At 34.2% G+C, this 24365-nt stretch overlaps 1 protein-coding gene across 2 annotated transcripts in view; it reads right to left on the reverse strand.

Moving 5' to 3' along the window:
• Positions 1 to 24365, reverse strand: part of LOC129227630 (uncharacterized) — a 109190-nt gene that overhangs the window by 26372 nt on the left and 58453 nt on the right. For both annotated transcript variants that reach the window (XM_054862219.1, XM_054862218.1), the window contains exon 4: positions 9581 to 9838. In XM_054862219.1, the coding sequence (XP_054718194.1) occupies positions 9581 to 9838 (258 nt within the window). The remainder of the gene's footprint in view (positions 1 to 9580; positions 9839 to 24365) is intronic.

A 24365-nucleotide genomic window follows, 5' to 3' on the forward strand; every position in this document is an offset into this window, starting at 1 on the left:
ATTTCAGCCAGTAACATATCTTACAAAAACCATGAACGTTTTCCGATAAAAGTCAGTAACCTTTCTGAAATATTAAGAAATCTCCCCTATTAAAGCCATTTGTGAACCTTCTAGAAAAATTAAATAGGTTTATTTATTTGATTAGAACCTTCCTCATTTACTAAGAAAGCCCCACAAATATTAGAGCAACCACGGCCAAGCTACGCGAAAATTGCAAGCAAGAACCAAGCATATTCCTTGCCTGCAATTCCTGCCTCGCAAAGCTATCCAGTAACTTATTTGCTCCCATTAGAAGCTTAATCAATCCGGACGGGCCATAAACAATCTAAAGCCGATACACTTAATAAACACGCTCCGTCAATATTTAAACTGGTAGCAAAAAAATATTTTTCACACCAGTGCAAGGTCCGCATTCGTGCATCTTTTAGGAATTCAGGCAACTTTTTGCGAAGATACTTGATTTCTTGGGGAAATAGGTGAAAATCCCTGAAATCACGAAACGTTCCACGGAAATAACCAGAAACGTTTCGGAATTTTTTTACAGTGAAAGTGCTTGCGACATCTCAAAATACTTGGGGTAAAATAATATAAGTTTAATTCATGTTTAAGTGTTTCTTCGGGGAAAGTTATTGTGTATATAAATTCATCAAAATCTTAAGAAAAAACGCGAGTTAAGCTGTTAGATTTGCATCAATCACCGCTCATATGCTCTTAAAACCAGCCTTTGCAAAAACTTTGTACTTTTTTTTCCTTTAATTTTTTTTGGTACCGCTAAAAAATCTTAACGGCTTTTTATAGTTGTCGATTTTTCTTGCCCCCCCCCCCCTCCATTTTCAGTTCCAATCGCCGCTTCTCAATCACATATTTAGGGAGAGAGAGACTCAGTTTTCATATTCTTAAAAAATGCAGCATATATTCGGGTGCGTTTTAACGTGTACGAATGAATTTATTCATCGAAACGGAGCTTTTTAAGTATCAAACTCCACCCGACTAACAAGAAACTCAAAACCAACAAAACTTTGAATATTGCGTCTCAGAATTTTATGAAACATCTAGATTCGTTAAAGTTGTCGGAAATTTCGTGATTTTAAACTGCAGAAAAAATTCAAAACGAAGTAGAAAGTGTATTTAGCATAAGTTGCGCAAAACACTTTAAAGGGGAAAAAATCTAAATTATGGGAATAAGTCGACGTATTTAAAAAAAAATTTATGTCAGTATTAAAATAAATGACAGCTAGTTTTACCATCGATAAGTGACTGTAACTAAACTAAATATTATTATCAAGAATTTTGACGTCGTTTCGTGTTGCTCGATTTTGTGATGTTTGTTTTGTGTATCACGTCTGGCATTTTGAAGGAGCACTTGTCAGCGGAATACATTCGCTTATTTAATAAATTTTCACCTTTTTTTTTTATAGGAGTATAAATATGGCAGTTCATTTTTGGAATTTTTTTTTCATACTATAACTAGCTATAACTATAGCAAATATAGTTTCAGAATTTAATTCTGTTTTGCGTTTTCCTTTAATTTTGGTCATTTGTTCGATAAAACGTTTTGAATAAAAACCTTTAGTGGTAGCATATTGATTGATTTTTTACCCAAGATTGGTACTAAAATAAATCACAACTAACTCTTTGATCGATCAATTAACTAATTGGAAAATAGAATAAACTATAAAAAAGATTGCGATATTTATAGTTTAAATTAATTTAATTTAGCTTACACCCATCCAAGACTGTTCAACGATTCGACGTTGACCCCCCCCCCCCCGTAAAAATTTCGTTATCAGAAGTTTTCAGGTTTTCTAAAATTATTTTGTGTTCTGTTTTGTTTTTCTAACTGAATACTCGTTCAAAATATGATATGTTTGCCCTTTGCGGTACTAGTGCTAAGAATGGAAGATTTTTAAAAATTTTTATTACGGAATAAGAGTTTTTTAGTTATTTTGGAAATTTGTCAGTTTTAACAATGAACTTACATCAGTCTTGCTACAATAAAATACACTGCTTGACAATTGCTAAGAAGCAAGTGGTTTATACAAATTTGTACCTCAACCACCTGGCCAATGGAAATAAATTCAAGTTCACATGGCGTGGTAGACCAAGACTCGTTTTCTGTATAAAAAACAGTGCACACACGCTCAAGATTCGTAAGAAAATTCACGCTGTTTGGTTTTTAACAAAAGTGCTGGATGTTAAAAAAGGTTTTTCAATAAAATTGGTTCTTGAAATACTTAAGAGTAAAATGTCAGCAAGACATGATTTGACTATCTGCGATCGTGGACGAGCCGTTGGACGACTAGAAGCAGGTCTAAGTGTCACCACTGTGGCTGCTGCAATGGGTGTATCAAAAAGTGCCATCACCCGATTAAAGAAGGGCGCTGAAGGTGGAAATGTTTTGCAAAAGCATGCCAGGGCTCGTGGTAGAAGCACCACAGCTTCAGAGGATCGCTATGTAGCCCTCATGGTAAAAAGGAACAGAAATTTCACTCCTGGACAGATAGCTGCAAATCTAACAACCGCTACCGGTACGCATGTTTCTGCAAGAACCATCTCACGGTGAGTAAATAATGTCAGTTTGTATGCACGGAAGTTCGTACGTTTCATCCAAGTTCAACCGCGCCATCGTCGAAAGAGATTACGCTGGTGTAAGGAACATGTTGGTGGGATCGTCAAAATTGGTCTAGAGTGATGTTCTCTGACGAATCTCGTTTCAGTGTGATAAGTGATTCTTGTCACCATCTACCGTGGTGAGAGCGTGGAGCACGTTATTCACATTTTTTTTTTGCGAACGTGATCGGTACGGTCTAGGCGTCATAGTGTGGGCAGGCATCAGGCACAATGGCAGAACACAGCTTCACATTTTTGAATAAGAAAGCGATACGTTGCAAATGTATTGCAGAGATGTTATGCTGGACCATGTTCGCCTTTTTAGGGGGCTGTAGGTCCATAGTTTCTCTTTACGGACGACGATACACGGCTGCACTGGAGCATTGAAGTCAGACACACTGCAAAGTGAAAACATTCTCTGTATGCAGTGGCTTGCTTACTTCCCCGACTGAAATCCAATTGAACTTGCCTGGGAGGCTCTTGGCAGATGTGTTGCGTGAAGAACCGTCCCTCCCAGAACCGTACAAGAACTCAAATTCGCATTGAGAGAGGAGTAGGAAACATCCCCCAAGCACTCCTCGATGATTAGTGGGGAGTATGGAAAACAGATGTAAATTGTGCTTTAGCGTCCCTGGTAATTATACATCATATTAAGGTACTCATGTCTCAATCATTCTGACCTAGATCATTTTTTTTGTTGTTGTATGAACATCATTTAAGTAGGATTATTTTTTTATTTTTAAGTTTTTACTTCATTGATGCAGTAATATCTGTATTATTTTGTACTTATAATAAAGGCACATCCTCCCTACTAACTATATATTTCGTTCTGTTTCTTTAATCATTGCTATTCTTAACTATTCCAAAAAACGTAATTGTTCCTTAGCAATTGTCCAGCAGTGTAGATAGCAGTGTCCATATTGACAAATCATGTATTAGACTAAAAGCGTCAACGACATAGGGGAAAACAAAACGGGAAAGTAAAAAAAAAAAATGCAATAATAATAATTAGATCTAAAAATGCCAGAAAATGCTTAAACGACAATGTTCTTTTTCAATAATTAAAACTAACGTGGCGAATAGTAAACATATATTTATTAAACAAAAATAATATTTTTAAAGAATCTTGCAGTAGATGTGCAAAGACATTCTGCTTTCCCCAAACGGCACTGTAAATGTAAAAAAAGCACAAAAAGTTCAAATGTTTTTTACTGTTATCGATTTTTGCTTTTTAAACTTCAACTACTTATTTTCCATGATGCTTAATCAATGGCCGAAGGCAGATGCTATTGCACTTCATCGTGTCCACTAAATCACAGGTCCTTGTTTTCGATTGTATCTAATAAAATTGATAGTGGCCAGTGAACCCAATAAAGTTAGTGGCCACTTACCCACTGTTGGTGGGCACTTCGAACCATGTTTCTAAACTAACTTTTACGTCCTCCACTGTAAAAACGTTTCAGAAACGTTCCTAGAAAATAACGGATAGCATACGCGCCCAATTTCAGCCGGTAAAATAGCTTACAAAAACCAGGAATGTTTTCCGTTAAAATAGCTTACAAAAACCCGGAATGTTTTCCGTTAAAATTCAGTACACTTGCTGAAATTATCCCGGAAGCCTCCTAAAAAATTCAGAAATCATCCCGTTTTCAGCCAGCCGTGTCTCTAATTTACAGTATACGTAGGTAGGTATAGTATAATACCTTGACACCTTCATGATTTTTTAACAAAGTTCCATAAACAGTATTGCAAACATGGCCAAAGCTAAGCCTGAATTGCAAAGCAAGAATTTCACTCGCCTGCAATTCTTGCAAAACAACGTAATCCATACTTTTTCGCTCGCTTTGGGGAGCTTAATCAGCATGGATAGGCCTCAACCGAACTGAAGCCGATACACTTTATGAATACGCTCAGTTAAACTTTAAACTGGACGCTAAAAATATTTTTCACAATAGTGAGAAGTCTGAATTCCTGTAGCTCGTAACAATTCAGGAAACTTGTTGACAATGATGCTTGGTGTATAAAAACCATTAAAATCCCGAAACATTACACGGAAATACTAAGTAAGGTTTTGGAATTTTTTTACAGTGCACTACATCGTTTTGCAATGTTAATCTTGCATTTTGTACATTCTTATATCTTAAACTTTTTCCTGCAAATGTAATTGTAAATCCTTGTTGAAAAAATGCAAATTTGTATTTAAAATAAGATTTTAAAATTAGAGGTAATAACGACATCATACAAATAAAACGTAAGACCTACAAATATAACGTACATAATGAGTCATTTTGCGTCGTTTACGTTCAGGGGAATCCGAAATTGTCGGCTGCCAGTTTTGGTACTGCCTTTATATTTTTTTTAGTCACCAAAAAAATTAGTAGTCGCCACTGACGAGTGGCGACCGCTAGTCTCCACTTTTATATTATCTGGCAATAAAAAATACTGATCCTAAGTTAATTCATATGGTTTAAATTTACCCTAAATTAATGTAGTTTGAAAAAGGTTTTTTTTTTTTTTTACTCTATTGGGAATTGTTTCACTTCTTACTAAAATAGAAATAATGGGGTTGTTTCCAAAGTTTTAAAAGTGTTTTTTTCTGAAAGAGCATGCTTTAAAACATAGGATCTGACCATTTTTTAAATAATTTGACCAAGTTTAATATTAAAAAAAAATTAAATCGGTGTGCTTTCATTGGTTACTCTTCTGCCGATGGTATCACAAATGATGAAATGCCAATGACTCTATGACTGATGCCATTCACTGAGCACAATATTTAATTCGCTTCTTTACTCACATGTGTTGGCAACAAGCGTAGAGCGCAATATTTAATTCTCTTCTGGATTATCATAATGTGAAAACGTGGTAGACAGATGCGCCAAAGTATTTATGACGTAATAAAGATCAAGTCTTGTTTTCAAAATCGGTCATTTAAAAAAAATAATTAAAAATTAAGCGTTGGGAAAATGAAAGTTTTTTCTCGCCCGATGTTTTTTTTTTTTACTTATACTATCAATTTCAGTGACTAAAATTAGTACTTTTGACTGAAGGAAACAACCCCATTATAAGAAAACAACAAAACATTTCCATCATGATATTCTTTTACTCTAACTAAGCATTAAAGAACAGATCTATTCACAGATTGTCGTCTGTGTAAAGGAAGCATCTGCGCTCGATGCTCCCCGCGGAGTTCGAAAAGTCGGCAATTCATACATGAATGATTTCGAACCCAGACACAGCATGCAACCAAGAACAACATATATTAAAGATAAAAACATTCTTCTTCCTACACTGGGTTAAAATAATTTTTGATGAAAAAAATCAATAACTGCCAGCGGTATGCTCGATTAAATGCGAGGAAAGTATTTTATTTTTCGACAATCATCTTGTTCTCGGGAGAGTAAATTGACAGGTGGAAGTGATCTCTGAAAAGCGGCAGGTTCGGCTTTTGTTCCCGTGAATGCCATGTTCTTCAATGATTGTTGTCATTAGAGGGATGAACAGCCAATCGATAGGAATATTTTGTTCGATTTGATCGTGGGGAACCGTTTCTTTTCCGGTTATTGATTTTCGGCCCGCTGTTTTTTTTTCTTCTTTTGTACTTTTTTGGATGATTCTCTGTTTGGACGTGACCTCTAGGGTGGTTCAAAAAAAATTTTTTTTCGAGCTAAATTTCAGGACACCCCCTACTTTTTTTAGACTTACTAATATTATTATGTTGTAAAAGTTTTAGCTTCTTACTCACATTTTAAGAGGGTGCCCAATGACCCCTTAATTTAACATTAGACGTAGCATAGAAAATGCTACAAGTTTAGAAACATTTAATTTCTCCAGCTGTGTTTTTGTAAATAATTATATTAATGCAATGTTTGTGCATATTGCTAGTGTAATATGTAGCATTGTTTTAGTATAATATGTAGCATTGTATTTTTAGTTCAATGTTTTTTTTAACCCCCCTCACCATAGGTATGAAGTTTAGGGGAAGCGGTTGAGCACCCTCTTTCAGTTGAAATAGGAAGCTAAAACTCTTCTAGTATATTACCAGTATACTCACGAGTCTAAAAATATTGAGGGGTATCCCGAAATCTTGGAGAAACTTTTTTTGCATGTATTTTTGAACCACTCTAGTGACCTACCTCCGTAGTTTATTGAACCCCAAATAGCTTTTTAGTTATTCCCCACTGGACTATATTTTTCACGTCATATGCGTAACAACATTATGTGATGTTTACTTGTTAGTTTTTTTGTTATTTCATTTTACGAAGTAAAAGAAGTATTGTATTCGCAACCCCCCCCCCCCAAAAAAAAAAAAAAAAATCGGCCTTAATTTCCACTTTGCTCGCCCCCGAATGAATGTTGAGTTTTTTTTTTTTTCAACCCGACCACACTTGGATATATGCATAAGAACGTATAAACACCCGAAATATCTATTTTGATGATCCCCGAATTAATTACACTGAGTTTTCTCGTGACGTCTGTCTGTACGTATGTATGTGCGAATGTGCGCTTGTGTGTATGTGCGTATGTATCTCGCATAACTCAAAAACGATACGTCTTAGAAAGTTGAAATTTGCTACGTAGACTCCTAGTGGGGTCTAGTTGTGCACCTCCTCTTTTTGACCATTCGGATGTTCCAGAAGGGGTCTCTTAGACCTTTTTGGGGGAAATCATTGTTAATTTCAATGCAAACTCAAGTGGTGTTATGATTTGGTAAAGACTTGCTTGGCGATGTATCGCCAAGCTTTTGGTCACCAAGTTTTTTCGCCAACTTAACGACAAATTTTGCGCTTTTTTTTTAAATCTGGTTTCATTTTGTCCACTATTGGTGATATTTAGAGAGCTTGTCATTGAATCACATTAAAGCGTCTAATGTTGGAAAAATGAATCTGTATAAAACGCTTTTTGCTTCAGTTAGCAACAAACTTGGGGTAAAAATATTTAAAGTTTCTTTGCTTACTCCAAGGCACTGTTATCATTGAATTGGCGTAAAACGAAGTCATGTGATGCGCATATCACCTTGTTTAAGCTAATAATGCATATACTTGAAGTTAAAAAAAATTCTCTCCTAAATTATGAATATTTATTAATATTTTAGAGTAATGGTAATATCGTTTCTATGCCATCGCGCACTTGGTATGTATATGCTAACTTTGGCAAGTTTTGAGGCAAGAAAGGGCATTAAATTTAGATTTTAAAACAGTTGCTATAGTTGGGGCAAATCTAACCTGGCAGCATTGTGCTGCGATTAAGATCTGCGTAACCTTCACAATGCTGCCTTGTTAGAATTGCCTCAACTATAGTACGTTTTTCTCAAATTTTTAGTTGTGTCACTTTCCTGGTCGAGGAGGTATATGAACATCCAAGATTTTCATAATTAATTTCTAAAGGACTAGTTTCGAATTCTTTAATTACGAGGGCCAGTCAAAAAATTTAGTTAAACTGCTCCAGAAAACAAAAAATGATAAAAATTTTACTACAACTTTATTGCTACCTTAAAGTTTTATTCAAACTAAAAACTTTTCAACGTAACCATTTCCGTTATTTAACCATTTATCAAGGTGTAGTACGAGTTCTCTAATGCCTTCTGCAAAGAAATCCCATCCAATGTCCGATAACCATTGTTGGGTTGCAGCTTTCAGTTCATCATCTGAATGGTATTGTCGCGTTGAAAGTTCTTGTATCATAGGACCAAAAACATGAAAGTCAGGAGGTGAAACGTCTGAACTACAACGAGGGTAATTCCACACCTTCCACCTGGCAATTGATAGTCTTTCCTAGCGCTTAGCGTTGTAAATGTGTGTACGTCCATTCTGAAACAAGTTGCACCATTTCGCGATAGCTTAACGTGACATTGCATCTTCATCATACATTCACGTAACTGCCCATGAATTTCAGTGCATTTACACCTTTTTGCCTGCGAAAAACAGATTACTGCACTCATTTCGAATTCGGACGCTACTTGCAGCTGTCTAGATATGTTTGTGATTGATTATCAGAAAAACTAAACATGCCTTGGAGGAGCCGCTAGATTACACGATAAAGGTACATGTCTGAAGTCTTGTCACACAATATCATCAAATAGTCTTAGAGTATATTTACCAGAATATTTATGAGGTGGTGCAACTGAATTTCTGACTGACATACGTATTAAAAGAGTTATGTTCGAAGTCTGTGGTAATCCGGGATGATAAAGACCAATGTCCTAAACACTACATGTTTGGAAATCTTGAACTGCTTTTGTTTATTAACAGAATTATGTTCCACGTCTATAGGCAGCGGTCATCAAGGATGTTAATGGCTATTCTGCCTTGTGCAGGTAAAGGGCAGTAACTGCAAATTTTTCATTTTTTCACTTTTTTTTTCCTTTTGTCATCTATTGTACGTTATATTTATTGCACAAGCTCGATTCTTTGGTTTCCGCTAAAAAAAAAGGCTCCAAAAAGACGTCTGATTCCAACATTTCCCTATTATTAGTATTGAATTCAAAACGCGTTTCTTCAAATATGTCGAAAGTTCATTTCTGCAGATACTGCCGTTTACCTGTACACGGCAGTATTGACCTAACATTAACATGTTTGAGACTTTTGAACAAATTTGTGCCCCTACTTATAAAAAAAAGTGGCGTTCATGGTCTACAGGCTGTGGTAATCCAGGATGTTATTGACTATTTTCCTGAAGCACATGTTTGGAATATTTGAACAAATTTATGCCTTTTCTAGTTATTTTCTGGACCTATAGGTGTTGGTCATCCATGACGTTAATGACCAATGTCCTAAAGCACATGTTTGGAGTGCTTTTATAGATCTGCGCATTTACTTATTATCAGAATTATTTTCAGGTTTACAGGCTGCGGTCATCCATGATGTTACTGGCTGCCGTTTTGCTTGACGATTAAGTCACAAAACTAAGTTTCAACTTTAAAGCATTGGAGTGCAAAACTCGAGCTAATTGTGCTAAATAAAAGTTCACTTACCCATTTCGTCCCCAAAGTCACACTTCAAGTACCATAGGGTGTCATTAGAGTGCACAAACACTGGGGAAAGTTCCGTTTCCAAAGCATCTGAGCAAGGAGTCGGGGTCTCGAACACATCTTTACCAGAACCTTCGATCACAAACAGCGACTTGCCAAACATACCAATAAAAGAATTTCCATTGCCTTGCGTAGCTGGATGTATAGAGGTGATGATATCTAACCTAGAATGATGCATATCATGCTGCCACAAAGGTTCTCCTGTAAGAATTGATCATGGAAAGTTAAACGCTTGACAGAATTTCAAGCATCATTCATCTAATTAATAACTATAAGAACAGAGGATTTTACATCTAGCGTCAATTTTTAACTTGTAGACCGTGATACATTTAGTATATTTCTAGTTAACACCCTCGATAGTTTATAAGAAATAGCCTGGGCGGAACACGCAGCTGAAAACACTATAATCTACAAACCCTGAAAATAGTTATGAATATATTTTCCTTGTTTGAGGAAGTTCTCCTTAGGATTCCCTAAAAAACCTTGGACAGTATTCGCAAAAGCAACAGAACAAAAATCGATACAACATAGGTCCCAATTGTTAAATCCAGTTCTTTATACGAACTTAAATCGCAGTGGTAAACAGCGAATACACTGTAAAAAAATTCCGGAATGTTACTGGATATTTCCCAATGGTTTTTATCCACTTCCTGGAAAAAACAAGTATCATCGTCAAAAAGTTTCCTGAAATGCTACAAGTCGCAAGAATGCAGATTTTTCACCGTTGTGAAAATATTTTTAGTTCCCAGTTTAAAGAATAACTGAACGTATTTATAAAGTGCATCGGCTTCCGTTCAGGTACGGCCCGTCCATGCTAACTAAGCTCCCACAGGGAGCGAATACGTATGAACTACGTTGCTTTGCAAGAATTGCAGGTGAGTAAAATTTTCGTTACTTGCTAGCAATTCTTGCTAAGCTTTGGCCATGTTTGCAATGATGCTCTTGGATCTTCCTCGATGAATCAGGAAAATGCCGAGCTATTATATTATACTTTCTTAAGTTTACTCGAATTTTTCAGAGCCACGTCTGGCTTTTAACGGGAATATTTCTGAATATTTTAGGAAGTTTCTAGGATAATTTCAGGATGGTTACTGAATTTCAACGAAAAACGTTCCTGGAGTTTGCAAGTACTGGCAGAAATTGGGCATATCAGCAGCCCATTATTTCCCAGGAACGTTCCTGAATCGTGTTTACAGTGTATAAGTAATTAAGTTCGTAACAGGTACTTCGCAAAATTGTGAGGTAATAATTCGCTTGAAAATAATGCTTCAACAAATTATCAACAAATCTCATTTCTCTCGGTGAAAATATTTTTTACAACTGAATAGTAGATACTCAATGAGTACTATAAAAACGATTCACGTTCCTGTAAAATAATGGGCAGCTGATGCTCCCACTTTCTACCAATAGCATATCTTGCAAAAACCAGGAACGTTTTCGTTAAAAATTCAGTAACCCCCCTGAAATTATCCGGGTAACTTTCTGAAAAATTTAGAAATCTTCCCGTTTTAAACCAAGTGTGTCTCTGAAACTTAAGAGTAAAATTAAATAGGTATAATATAAGAGCTTGGCACCCTCCTGATTTATCATGGAAGTTTCAAAAGCAATATTGTAACCATGCCAAAGCTGAAACAGAATTGCAAGTAAGTATCAAGACTTTTACTCGCCTGCAATCTTTGCACAGCTACCTAGTGCACGGCTTAATCAATCTGGACGGGCCTTATTCGCTCTCGTCGGGAGTTCAGTCAGTCTGGACAGATCACAGTCGAACTGTAGCCGATACACTTTATAAATGCGCTCAGTTAATCTTGAAACTGGGAGCTAAAAATATTTTCCCAACAGTTAGAAATCAGCATTCGTGTGACTTGTAGCAATTCAGGAAACTTTTGAACAATGACACTTGATTTTTCCAAGAAGTGGATAAAACCATTGAAATCTCGAAACGTTACACGGAAATACTCAGTAACGTTTCGAATTTTTTTACAGTGTAAGCATAAGAAAGTGAAAATTATTTTTTGTACAATTCAGCTTTGGCAATCAAAGATGAATGTTCTTGAAAACAGACCGAAAAGGAAAAAAAAAGAAAAAGGAAAAGATCTATCCGAAGTGTAAAGTTGAAAAAAAAAATGGAAGATGTTGAAGGGGTGGATTTGATCGATGAGTCATAACGAAGGGTCATCGCCGGAAGCTGTTTTGTTTACATATAGTTCAATACTAAGATTAGGAAAACTACTACAGAGAAATCCCGTTACAACGAATACAAATGCAACGAAATATCCATTTAAAGGAAAAAAAAAAGGATCAGGTCCGATTATGTTTCCATTATATTGCTTGAATTCCATTGCAACAAAATTCTTGCTTCCACGTACAAATTTTACGATCCCTTGAAGTTCAATGTAACGGGATTTTACTGTATTTTGAAAGATTTGTGTAGGTATATGTTGCTAAGAGCTGTGAATAAACTTTTACGCACATACTGTAAAAAAAATCCGAAATGTTACTGATTATTTCAGTGTAACGTTTCGGGATTTCAATGATTTCTATCCGCTTCCTAGAAAAATCAAGTATCCTTGTCAAAAAGTTTCCTGAATTGCTACACGTTGCAAAAATACAGACTTCTCACTGATGTGAAAAATATTTTTCGTTCCCTGTTTAAAGATTAACTGAGCGCATTTATAAAGTGTTTCGGCTTCAGTTCGCCAACGATCCGGTCGATCCTCTTAGCTCTCAAAGGGAGTGAATAAGTCCAAGGCCCGGCCAATCCTCTTAGCTCTCAAAGGGAATGAGTAAGTCCATTGACTACGTAGCTTTGTAAGAATTACAAGAGAGAAAAATTCTCGATACTTAGTAGCAATTCTGTCTTAGTTTTGGCCAAGCTTCCGTTATTGAGTTTTCTTCAGAAATCAGCTAAGTGTCAAGCTTTTGTTTTATACTTTCCTAAGATTACTCCGAAGTTCCAGAGACACGATTGGCTTTAAGATTTCTGAATATTTCAGGATGCTTCTATGATAATTTCAGGTATGTTACTGAGTTTTAGCGGATAACATTCCTGATTTTATCAAGATATGTTACTGGTAGAAATTGGGCCCATCAGCTGCCCATTATTTTCCAGGAACGTTTCTGAATCGGTTTTACAGTGCAGCGCCGCCTATAATTACTGACCCTAAACTGTATCCTAGTAAGAGACACATGTTCAACACCAAAGGGTTCATTAACTGAGTCATATTCCTTACCAATACATTTTACCGTGGAGTAAACTGTACATTGGAGATGCACCGATAAGCAAATTGGCCAATTCCCGATTGCCGATTAATCGGCCATAGATAAACTGCCGACACCAACTAATCGGCTGCTGATGAATAGCGAATGTAGTATTGAAAATCATAATCATTAGATAATGATCTTTAATACTACAATTTCCCCAGTAACTTACTTTTTTAAATAACAATTTCTGCTTCTCAGAATTTATTAATTGTTTGTTCATTTCTGAGAGCGATGGTTAATTTTTCTCCAGTTTCACAAATTTTCTTTTAAATAGTTTCAAAATCTTATTTAAGGTAAATTAATTTTCTTAATGATGTTGATAAAATCATATTCTGTTGTTAACTAGACATCAGCATTCAAATATTTAGTTAGTAGACATTGCATGTAGACACTTTTAGGTTAGCATCGACTTTTTTACTCTTAGTAGCCATTTAATGCTGCACGCCTTTTATCTTTACAAAAAATGTAAGGCTCTCTGAAAAAAATTTGAATTGGAGATTTGGATTTTACAGATTTTGGTGGAGAGGCAAAACTGACAAAGTAACCATCTCATAAACTTTTACTTTTTAAGAAAATACATACATTCATTCAATAAATACTTTTAAAACTGTATGATTTAACTTTTTCTATATCTATAAGTAGATAAACTCTCCTATTTTTATTATTGTTATTATCATTATTATTGTTATTATTATTGTTATTATCATTGTAATTATTATCACTGTTAATACTGTTATCATTAGTACTATCACTGTTCGTATTTTTTTTTAATTATTATTAGTTTTTTTGTTATTGTTATTAGTTTTTATTTTATTTATTTATTCATTTTTTTTATTAAAAAAAAGACACTGCACACTAGAGAAAAATTTAATTACAGAGGCAAATAACATAAAAATAGCAGTTAAAACAAACTATACGTTTAAAATTTCAAAATACTTGGACTTAAAACTATGAAATAACTTTTTGAAAATATCTAAATTGCGTGAATAAATTTTTAATAGTTTTTAAAATTTAAAAAGACAAAATAACAAATTTAAAAATACAAAGATACAAAATACTCGTGATTATCAGTTCTGTAACACAAGTAATCACTGTTATTGTTAATGTTGTTGTTGTTGTTGTTGCTATTGTTATGTGTGTATTTACGTGTTCTTTTTCTTTGCAGAAAAAGACATTTATTTATTGTTTAAGAACTCATTCAGCATAGATCAGCATTTGAAGGCATACTTACAATTTTGCATACACTGTAAAAAGAATTCAGAAACATTCCTAGAAAAAACTAGGCAGCTGATGTGCGCAAATTCGGCCAGTAAAATATCTTGCAAAAAACAGGATCCTTTTCCGCTAAAAGTCAGGAAAATTTCTGAATTTATCCTTGAAACTTTCTGAAGAATTTTGTAATCACACCTATTAAAGCCAGTTACGATTCAGCGATCTTTTAGAAATATTAGGTAGGTTTAACTACTAAGAAGGTTCCAGAAGCATTACAGCAGCTATAGTATAGTGCCTAGAAAGAGCCTCTTTCTGGGCAGTATAGCTATAGTCACAGCTAAGAGAAAATTGCATTCAAGAACCAAGTGTATCCCGCGCTTAAAATTCTTGCCTTATCAAACCTACAGTTATCCAGGGACTTATCCGCTCTAATTAAAAGATAAGTCAACTTGGACGCTTCACAACCAACTAAAACCGATTCAACTAATAAAAACAATCATTCACTTTCTAAACTGGTAGCTAAAACTATTTTTCACAACAGCGAAAAGTTTGCATTCGTGCAACTTGTAGCAAACTGGAAAACTTTTTTCCAAATGTACTGGATTTCGGAGATAAATGAAAACCTGTGAAATCCCGAAACGTTCCACGAAAATAGCCAGTAACTAGTGATTGCAATACCGGAATACCGGTACAGCGAATACCGGTATTTCGAGCAATTTTACAATTTCGTGATACCGGGTATTTGCTGAGGTAAAATACCGGCTTTTTCGGTATTAGCTGAAAGTAATAGTTTCAATTGAAGAAGTTTCAATTCAACTTATTAAATATCTACTTATATTTTAAATGTGCATTTCTGTTTTCATGTCACAGAATCAAAACCAATCTATTAAATTAAATATTCTACTTTAAAAGCACGAAATAATAGAATATCGTAAAATGAAAGTAACGGAAAGATTGCAAAATGATATGAGTGGTAATAGATAGTGGAAGTACTAGATAGTGGGAAGGATCGCATTTCAGTGCGCTCTTGTGTACCATGTTTTTTTTTTTTTGTTGTTTTTTTTTTCATTTCCCTGGTCACTCACTTTCCCTTTTGTAAAAATTGATTTCGAGCGTAATTTTGAATATACGTATTTGTCTCATAAACAATTTATTCCTACCACCAGTTGCAGTAATACTTTATTATTTCTTTTTTAATTATTTATTTCAACTGTACTAAAATTTGACAAAACTTTTTTTGGTAGCATAACAAATAGTAATTTGTGTCATCAGTTTTGCTTTGTTATCCTGTCTCGCTAATTGGCATTATACTTGGCAAGATAATATTTAGAAATTATATAGTGCCTTGTAAATTTGCATAGAGGTAAAGCATAATTAATTGAAGCATATTTTCAGATATTACGTACTTATAATTGTAAAGACTTTTGAAACGAAATAAAAAACGAATAAGAGAAACTAACAAGGTCAAATTTTGTCAAGTTTATTGTAAATTTCACACCAAAGGGCCAATCAAAAGCAAACACAAAACTCCACTGCTCAAGAGAAAATGATGTTAATGATGAAAAAGTATCATCTCTCGGAAAGAAATTAAACTAGCTATAAATAAAAATAAAAATTATAATACACACTGTTCAAAAGATACAGACAAACACAAAAGGATTTATCCAAAAATAACACTCAAGAGACCGAATTTTTTGAAGATGAAGCACTTCTAGACAATTAGAGATGTATATCGCACATTATTAACACTACCACCGCACTATTTGAATTCAGAAAGAGTATTTTCTACAGTAGGAAAGTTGTGCACTAAAATGAGTTCCAGGCTTAGAAACAATTCAATAGATGCATTATGTTTTTTACTACTATTGGTTTTTATTGTGACATTTATTCCTTTATTTTATTTTGTTCACAATACGTTTTCATAAATAATACAATTTTTGTTCAAAATTATAAAATGTGGCAACAAAACAATATTTTTTCCAGCATTTTTTGAGAAATTTCCAATACCGGTATTAATACCAGTATTCCGGTTATTACGTTTAAAAATTACCAAATACCGGTATTGAATTTTTGGTCTGGTCTTGCAATCCCTACCAGTAACGTTTTGGATTTTTTTACAGTGTACTTACAACTAAGCTAACGTAAGCTAACCTTAGTAATTTTAACTTAAAAATAAGTGTGCGATTAATCGGTGAAAATTGAGTGATTAAAAACAGTCGGCAAACTGACAGATTACATTTCACTGCCGACTGTTCGGTGCATCCCTACTGTACAGATTAAACCTATAAGGCCATATAATTCGAATCAAAAGCATGCCTTCTCTCATGCCCTTCACATTTGGGCACAAAGTAAGTGTCAAGCGGAACGATATCCTTCTGAAAGACTTCTAAATGCATCGCTGTATCTAAGTTTGCCTCTCGGGTAAACAAAATTCAAGAAAATCCTTTTAAGCCCGCTCAATAAGGGTGCCACATTAAATAACTTTCATTTTATCTTCTCGTTTTTCAAAACGACATCAGCATTGTACGTAATTGAATCAGGGACTCTACGATCTTGATCGGAAGATAGAAACATAATTCTATTATATCCACACATTTAACTGCTAAGTGGCTGAATAAAGTTCTGGAAGGAAATCTAATTTAACATTATTAACTTATAAATGTAAGGAGCTTCCGACAATTTGTCGCGTTTAACAGGTTTTATTGATCGCTTCTGTAAAGTTACAACTCTCATTGACATTGCAAAGTGCCTTGGGAAAACATATTCCTGTAAAAAAAACTTCATGTAATCATGCAGAATAAGGCGTAATCAGATTCAAAAGTATTTAAATTCTATTAGTTTAAAATCAACTCTAAAAAAATCCGATTCTTTTCAACTTCAACATACCAGTGCAAAAGTATTTGAGGTTCATGTTTGTTTAATTCTTCTGCAATGAACGTATCAATAATTTACTTTGAAGTAAGCAACTGATATTTTAATAAAAAAATCGCTTTTTTTTGAGTGAGCTGACTGAATAAGGAAGAAGAAATCTTTAAATGAGGTACTGAGAACGGAAAACGTATATTTTTAACACCAACCCACACCATAAACCGACACGTATTTTTTAAAAGGCTTTTCCCATTGTGATATGAATGTACGAGGTTTTTTCTTTTAAATCAAAACATAGCTTATATATTGATTGGTTTTTTACACTCGCAATTCGGAATTATAGAGTAAGAGGGCAATACAGGATTTAACTTTTTTTAAAAAAATAATTATTGCCTCGCGTTTGCTGAAAGCAACCTATATACTGCGGTTGAGTAGGCACTAGAACATTCTTCATTGGTTCATAGTACGGCTTCTTGTACTATTATTCATGAAATTTTCAATTTAATTCCTTGTCTTATGCTTTGGGATCTGCATCCCTTAATTTAAATCTTACCTCTTTTGCGTGTGCGTGTCTCTTTTGCAGTAAGTCAGCTTGTCGAATGTACTTACATTGGATATTCTTCATTGCATTTTGTAATGATTTTTCTGTTTTAACAGCTAAAGGAACGCTTTTGTCTTGATCTCTTAGTTATTTGACCTTTTTTATCCTTTTTTCTTTGTGTTTTTATGCCTTTTGCAAAACAAATTAGTAGAAAAATGCAAGTATTAAATATTCATCTTCAAAAGCTGCTACAATATTATATTGTGCACCAACAGGTGGGTTCTCAGTCTGATATTCCAAGCCACTTAACCCGATTTGTCTACGTAAGGTAAAACTAAAGAACCTTTTAAGTAGGGTGAGATTAGAAAAGTTTGCGTTAAATGTTTCTTATAACTTTCTTTTTGTGGCGACAGCATGAAAAGATCTTCTTGGCCTAATTTGCTTTCCCTTTGATTCGTTTCAACTACTTTCACTCTATCTTTTAATATCTTTTGCAGTTAGGAACTCATTACCTAGTTCGCATATCCTTTTTCACGCTTTGATATCCTTTTCTACGTTTCACCTTATCCACAAAAGAATGAGTAATTTAACATTTAATTCAACTCTCACTGTTCTTATAGACACTTATATATCTCAAGCTAAAATCAAATTTAAGCGTCATTATTTCAATAGGCTCTTCTGTTTGAGGCCAGTAACGACGGAATTCTATATGTTTTCTCTAGAAACTGCAAATTCCCAGTACACATTGGAAACTCGTTCGGAACACTTTAGTTCAGAAAAAGTGTTCCAGTTGCCCAAATGCGCCCTAAAATATGTTCCTAATGTGCTCCGTTTGAAAGAATTATACTGAAACTAGTTGACCCGTGCGGAACTTCGCACACTGCTTCGAATCGTTTCATGTGACATTCTACTTTTTCAAAACTTCAAACAAACAACATTATGAAGAAGAATTTAAAAAAAAAGTAAACAAATGTTGGCACAAAGGAGAAGGCATGTATTTTGAAGACATCACTAACAAAACCTCGTTAAATACAATGTAGGTACTGATAATGTGATCTTCGCTCACTTTTTCGATGCAAACATAAATATCATTAAAAGGTTTTATTAGCAAAAAGCAGTCATTGTGCATGTAAAAAAAGAGGGTGTAGCAAATACAATCCAGCCTATGTGAGATTCTGCCGGAAAAAAAGAAACATTAAAACGATATTTATAGATAAGGATTAGCCTGCATGATATGTTTAAAAATTATTCGTAAAACATAGAGTTTGATTAAGGAATAAGGAAGATCTCGCATAGCGATTTAAACAAACAGGCTAGAGAAATAATAAATGAGATTGAAAGGAAGTGGTTTTTACTTTTTAAAATTGATACAATTTCCCACAGCAGGTTGCTTTAACGGTTACGGCTTGGATGTCAGCACATGTTTTCCTTTGAATCGAACAGTCAAAATTCAAAACCAAAACCAGTTGAACTGAGTAAGTTTTTCAAGTGTAAAATTTTTAAATGTAGACAAAATGCTATTCGTTGTTTATTTTTCGCCGAAAGCAAAAGAGAAGAAAATGATTTCTTACTTATGAAGTTGATACTAATTCTGCTTTATTTCGTATTTTAATAAATAGGTAAAGGTTTACTGGGGGTAAATGTTAGTTACTTACTAACGATTTGAGTTTGAAAACAATGATACTACACACTCCGCAATTAGTGTAACGTTACATCCATTAATTTTGGTAACCTTACACAATTTTTTACAGTGAATGTTTTGCAACAGCAAGGAGCGTATCTCAAAAATTAATTTTTTGACAATAGGTCTATTTTTTTATAAATAGTCGTTTAAATTTTAATAAATAGGAAAAGGTTTACTGGGTAAAACGCGTCATTTCAATTTAGATATTATTTATTTATACAAAAAGTAACACTGCTATTATAATAATCTGCATTTCAGCATACAAAGAAAAAGTTTTTCTGCACAAAAAGCATTCTCTTGAGGTCAGAATTTTAAAATCTAATACTGTTTCTTAACGCTTACATTATGCTTAGTTTTCTGAACGGAGTGAAGGCTTGAAAAGAAAGATAAAACACTCTTTGATTAATAGTCACCTTATCTAATAGCTGTAGTCTGCATAAAGGAGTCGAAACACCAAGGAACGTTCATGTCGCATTTTATTATTGCCTTACGTGTGTTATCTATTATATGTTATGCGTACAATGTAATGCGTGATATCAGTCTAAATTTGCTATAATGGCAAACAGTCCGGGCGGCCTGAAAGTTCAGCTAGTTTATAGCCGAACAACTCAGTCCAGTGCTTTTAAGCTTTATTAAAAAAAAAAAAAAAAAAAAAAAAAAAAAAAAAACAGGTTAATTGTGATTTTTTTTGGCGGAAAAAACTGGAAAAGTGGATTAGAAATTTGCTGGAAAAACTATCTGCAAAAGAACTACTGGTTGCATCATTACTGTAAAAATTTTTGTGTAACATTATCCCATAAAATCAATAGCTGCATAGCTGTGCTTGAGTGACTTAACTGGTATAACTGGTGTAAATTTACGCATCGCTTTATGGAAGATTACACCATGGTAACATAACTATAGCCTTACGTCTCACAAATTTCTACGTAAGGTTACACCAGAATTTTCTGGAGTTCCTTCACGGGAAATTAAGTTAGGTTTGCTGAAATGATCAAAACCTTACTTAATTACTAAGAACGCAACAGAAATATCAATGTAACCGTGTTTAATGCAGCAGCAATCCAGAGACGTATTTGCTCTCAATTGTAGCTTAGTCACCCTAGATGAGCGAGCCGCATCCGTCCGAACGACAGCCAATATACTTATTAAACACGCTCAATCAATCTTTAAACCGGTAGCTAAAAATATTTTCCACGACAGTGAAGAGTCTGCTTTATTGCAACTTGTAGCAATTCAGGAAATTTTTACAACGATAATTTGATTGGTCGCAACGGAAGGAGCTTACTACTTAGCCACAAAAGTTGATTTTCGTTTCGCTGATGAGAGTTGACCAGCTTTGATGTTGAACTCTGCACTAGTGCTTTAAATTCCACTGACTGCTATTGGGAATCATAGTGCATGCCTCCTCCAACAATTTGAGTTTGAAAACAATGATACTTCACACTCCGCAATTAGTGTAACGTTACATCCATTAATTTTGGTAACCTTACAAATTTTATTACAGGGAATATTTTGCAACAGCAAAGAGCGTTCCTGAAAAATGAATTTTTAGACAGTAGGTCTATTTTTCCTCATTAGCCGGCACAATAAACTTTGAAATGAGAGGGAATTTCATCAAGAAGAAAGAAAGATATCACGTACCGACAGAAAAACTGTCCACAGAAATAAAGTGTAAGATAAAATGTTGAGGAGAATTTTTTTTATTTCTGAAAATTTATACAATTTGACATTGCAGGCTGCTTGAACCGTTTTGGATTAGATGGCAGCACGTGTTGATCATTTAACCGAACGAATGCAAAATCAGTTGAATTAAGTGCATTTTTCCTTACCGTAACATTTCGAATGTAGTCAAAATGTGACTGGCTATTTATTTTTTGCCGCAAGCAGAGTTTTTTTTTTTTAAATAAAAAATGATATCTTACTCATGAAGTTGATAGCGATTTTTATGCTTTCCTTCGTAGTTTCATCAATATTCATTGTTTATCTTTATGAAAAGCGCACTTTTAATTTCAGGTAGTATTTTTTCTTCATTTATGGAATGGGTCAAAAATTGTCATTTGAAAAATATGCATTTCGGAGTACGAAAAAAAAAAAAAAAAAATGTGTGCACAAAAATTTATTCCCTTGTAGTCTGAAATCTTAAACCTGTTACTCCTATTTTTTTTACATTATGATTTAGTTTTCTGAGAGGAGCAAAGCATCAAAGGCAAAAAAAAAAAAAAAAAAAAAAAAAAAAAAACCCTTAGATTTACCGTCAATTTATCAGACTTCACCTAACAGCCTTCCAATCTCATTTATTTTATAGCCTCACTTGGGTTATTTATTGTCTTTAAGTGTGCGTGTAATGTGTAATTTTTATCTAATTTTTGAATGCAGATTGTCCGGGCTGGGCCCGAACGCTCGTTCTTCTGGTTACCAGTCGAGCGCTCTGCCGATCGAGCTATTCAACTCTGCCCGTCACAGCGGCTGTTTAACTTATAAATTTAACCGAAAATCTCAGTCTGGTGCTTTAAAACAGTTTTTTTGACAGAAAATTAAATTTTAGACCATGGGTCTATTTTTCGTCATTAGCCATCACAATAAGCTTTAAAATGAGGGGTAGAACAAAGAAATCTATCAAGAAATGAGAAATATCTCGCGTGGAACCAAAAAGCAGGCTACAGAAATAATATATAAGGATAAGTACTTAAAGCCAACAAGAACATCTTATGAACCATTTTAAAGCAATCAGAATTAAAGACCGTTAAATGATTTTAACGAAAAAAGTAATTTGTCGATACGTGAAGATTTTCGCAAGTCCCTTCGATTCTTACCCAGTGCTCAAGTGGTGCAATAGCGAATTCAAAATCCCACCCAGTTTGGCCGTACTTCCACTACGTTTATGAAAACGCTTAGGAAAGCTGAAATTACCAGTGAGCAGAATATAAGTAATGGAAATATATGGTTTTAAAAAAGAACGAGATATGTTCGAAGTTTATGTTGTCTCTTTCTCACAAAAGTCTCCAGAGCTGAAGGCATACATTTCATAATGCAGTCGAATCCGGAGAGCTCGGACAAATCCCGAAAACTCGGCCACACTCTCTCAGAACCAAAATGGATCCTGCGTGGAAAGTTGCTGGCCAGCATTCCCGAAAATCCGTCCTTTTTTACGAACTTAGCCACTTTTCGATCCATATTAGGCCGAGTTTTACGGTGTGTATTGTTGATGTTTTCGTATGGCAAGTACGAAATGAAATGCAATAAAAAAAAAAAAAAGAGTCAAATTAAGATGAAAGCTTCAATAACGGCTTTGGCGACTTCTACGGCCTTGTCTGTGTAGAGCGAACTCCGCACTTTGCTTCGAATCGTTTCATGTGGCATTCTACTCTTTCAAAATTTCAAACAAATAACATTATGAAGAAGTATAAAAAAAGTAAACGAATGTTGGCACAAAAGGGAAGGCATGTATTTTGAAGACATCACCAACAAAACCTGGTTAAAAACAATGTTGGTACTGATAATGTGATCTTCGCTCACTTTTTCGATGTACGTACTTTCGATGCAAACTTAAATATAATTAAAAGGTTTTATTAGCAAAACAGCAGTAATTGTGCATGCAAAAAAAAACAAGTTGTAGCAAATACAATCCAACCTATGTGAGATTCTGCCGGAAAAAGAACCATTAAAACGATATTTATATACACGGATTTGAACTGACGCCATTTTGATGATCAGCGCGACACTCCAACCAACCGTGCAAATGCACTTTCGATTTCGAATGCTATTCGTTGAAGCAAATTGCAACAAATAAAAAACAGCAAAGGGTTTTTTGACTAAAAAAAAAAAGATCATGGTTCTATGTTTTGAAATTAGCCTGCATAATATGTTTAAAAATTATTCGTAAAATATGGAGTTTGATTAAGGAATAAGGAAAATCTCGCGTAGCGATTTAAAGAAACAGGCTAGAGAAATAATAAGTGAGATTGAAAGGAAGTGGTTTTTATTTTTTAAAATTGATACAATTTCCCGTTGCAGGCTGCTTTAACTGTTACGGCTTCGATGTCAGCGCACGTTTTCCTTTGAATCAAACAGTCAAAATCCAAAACCAAAACCAGTTAAACTGTGAGTAAGTTTTTTTAAATGTAAAATTTTTAAACGTAGACAAAATGCAATTCGTTGTTTATTTTTCGCCGAAAGCAAAAGAGAAGAAAATGATTTCTTACTTATGAAGTTGATACTAATTCTGCTTTATTTCGTATTTTAATAAATAGGTAAAGGTTTACTGGGGGTAAATGTTAGTTACTTACTAACGATTTGAGTTTGAAAACAATGATACTACACACTCCGCAATTAGTGTAACGTTACATCCATTAATTTTGGTAACCTTACACAATTTTTTACAGTGAATGTTTTGCAACAGCAAGGAGCGTATCTCAAAAATTAATTTTTTGACAATAGGTCTATTTTTTTTCATCAGCCGACATAATAAACTTTGAAATGAGAGGAAATTTCATCAAGAAGACAGAAAGATATCACGTACCGACAGAAAAACTGTCCACAGAAATAAAGTGTAAGATAAGATATTCAAGAAATTTTTTTTAATTTCTGAAAATTTATACAATTTGACATTGCAGGCTGCTTGAACCGTTATGGCTTAGATGGCAGCACGTGTTGATCATTTAGCCGAACGTTCAAAATGCAAAATCAGTTGAACTAAGTCCGTTTTTCTAAGCGTAGCTTTTCGAATGTACACTGTTAAAAAAATTTCCTGAAAATAACGGATAAAGTACCGGCAGCAAAGTTGCCGTAAATATTACGTTTCCGTTAAATTATTTTCCGTGACTTAACAGAAGTTCCATTTCTCATTTCTCCGTTTAGTTCTGTTCTTCCATTTATAAATTTTCCGTGATTTAACGAAAATTCCATTTATCTTCTTTCCGTTGATCTATTTTTCCGTTTTTAAATTTTTCGTTCATCTATTTTTCCGTTTTTAAATTTTCTGTATCTTTACAGAACTTTCGGTTCTTGATTTTTCGTTGCGCTATTTTTTCGTTTCTCATTTTTACATAATTTACTGAAATTTCATTCTCGTTTTTTTTCTCCTATGTTTAAAATAATATATATTATAAAAATAGTTAACCATTCAAAAACTATTATTTTTTTAATTTGTATTTATTACT

This window comes from Uloborus diversus, chromosome 8 (genome assembly GCF_026930045.1).
Source record: "Uloborus diversus isolate 005 chromosome 8, Udiv.v.3.1, whole genome shotgun sequence".
Taxonomy (NCBI): Eukaryota; Metazoa; Arthropoda; class Arachnida; order Araneae; family Uloboridae; genus Uloborus; species Uloborus diversus.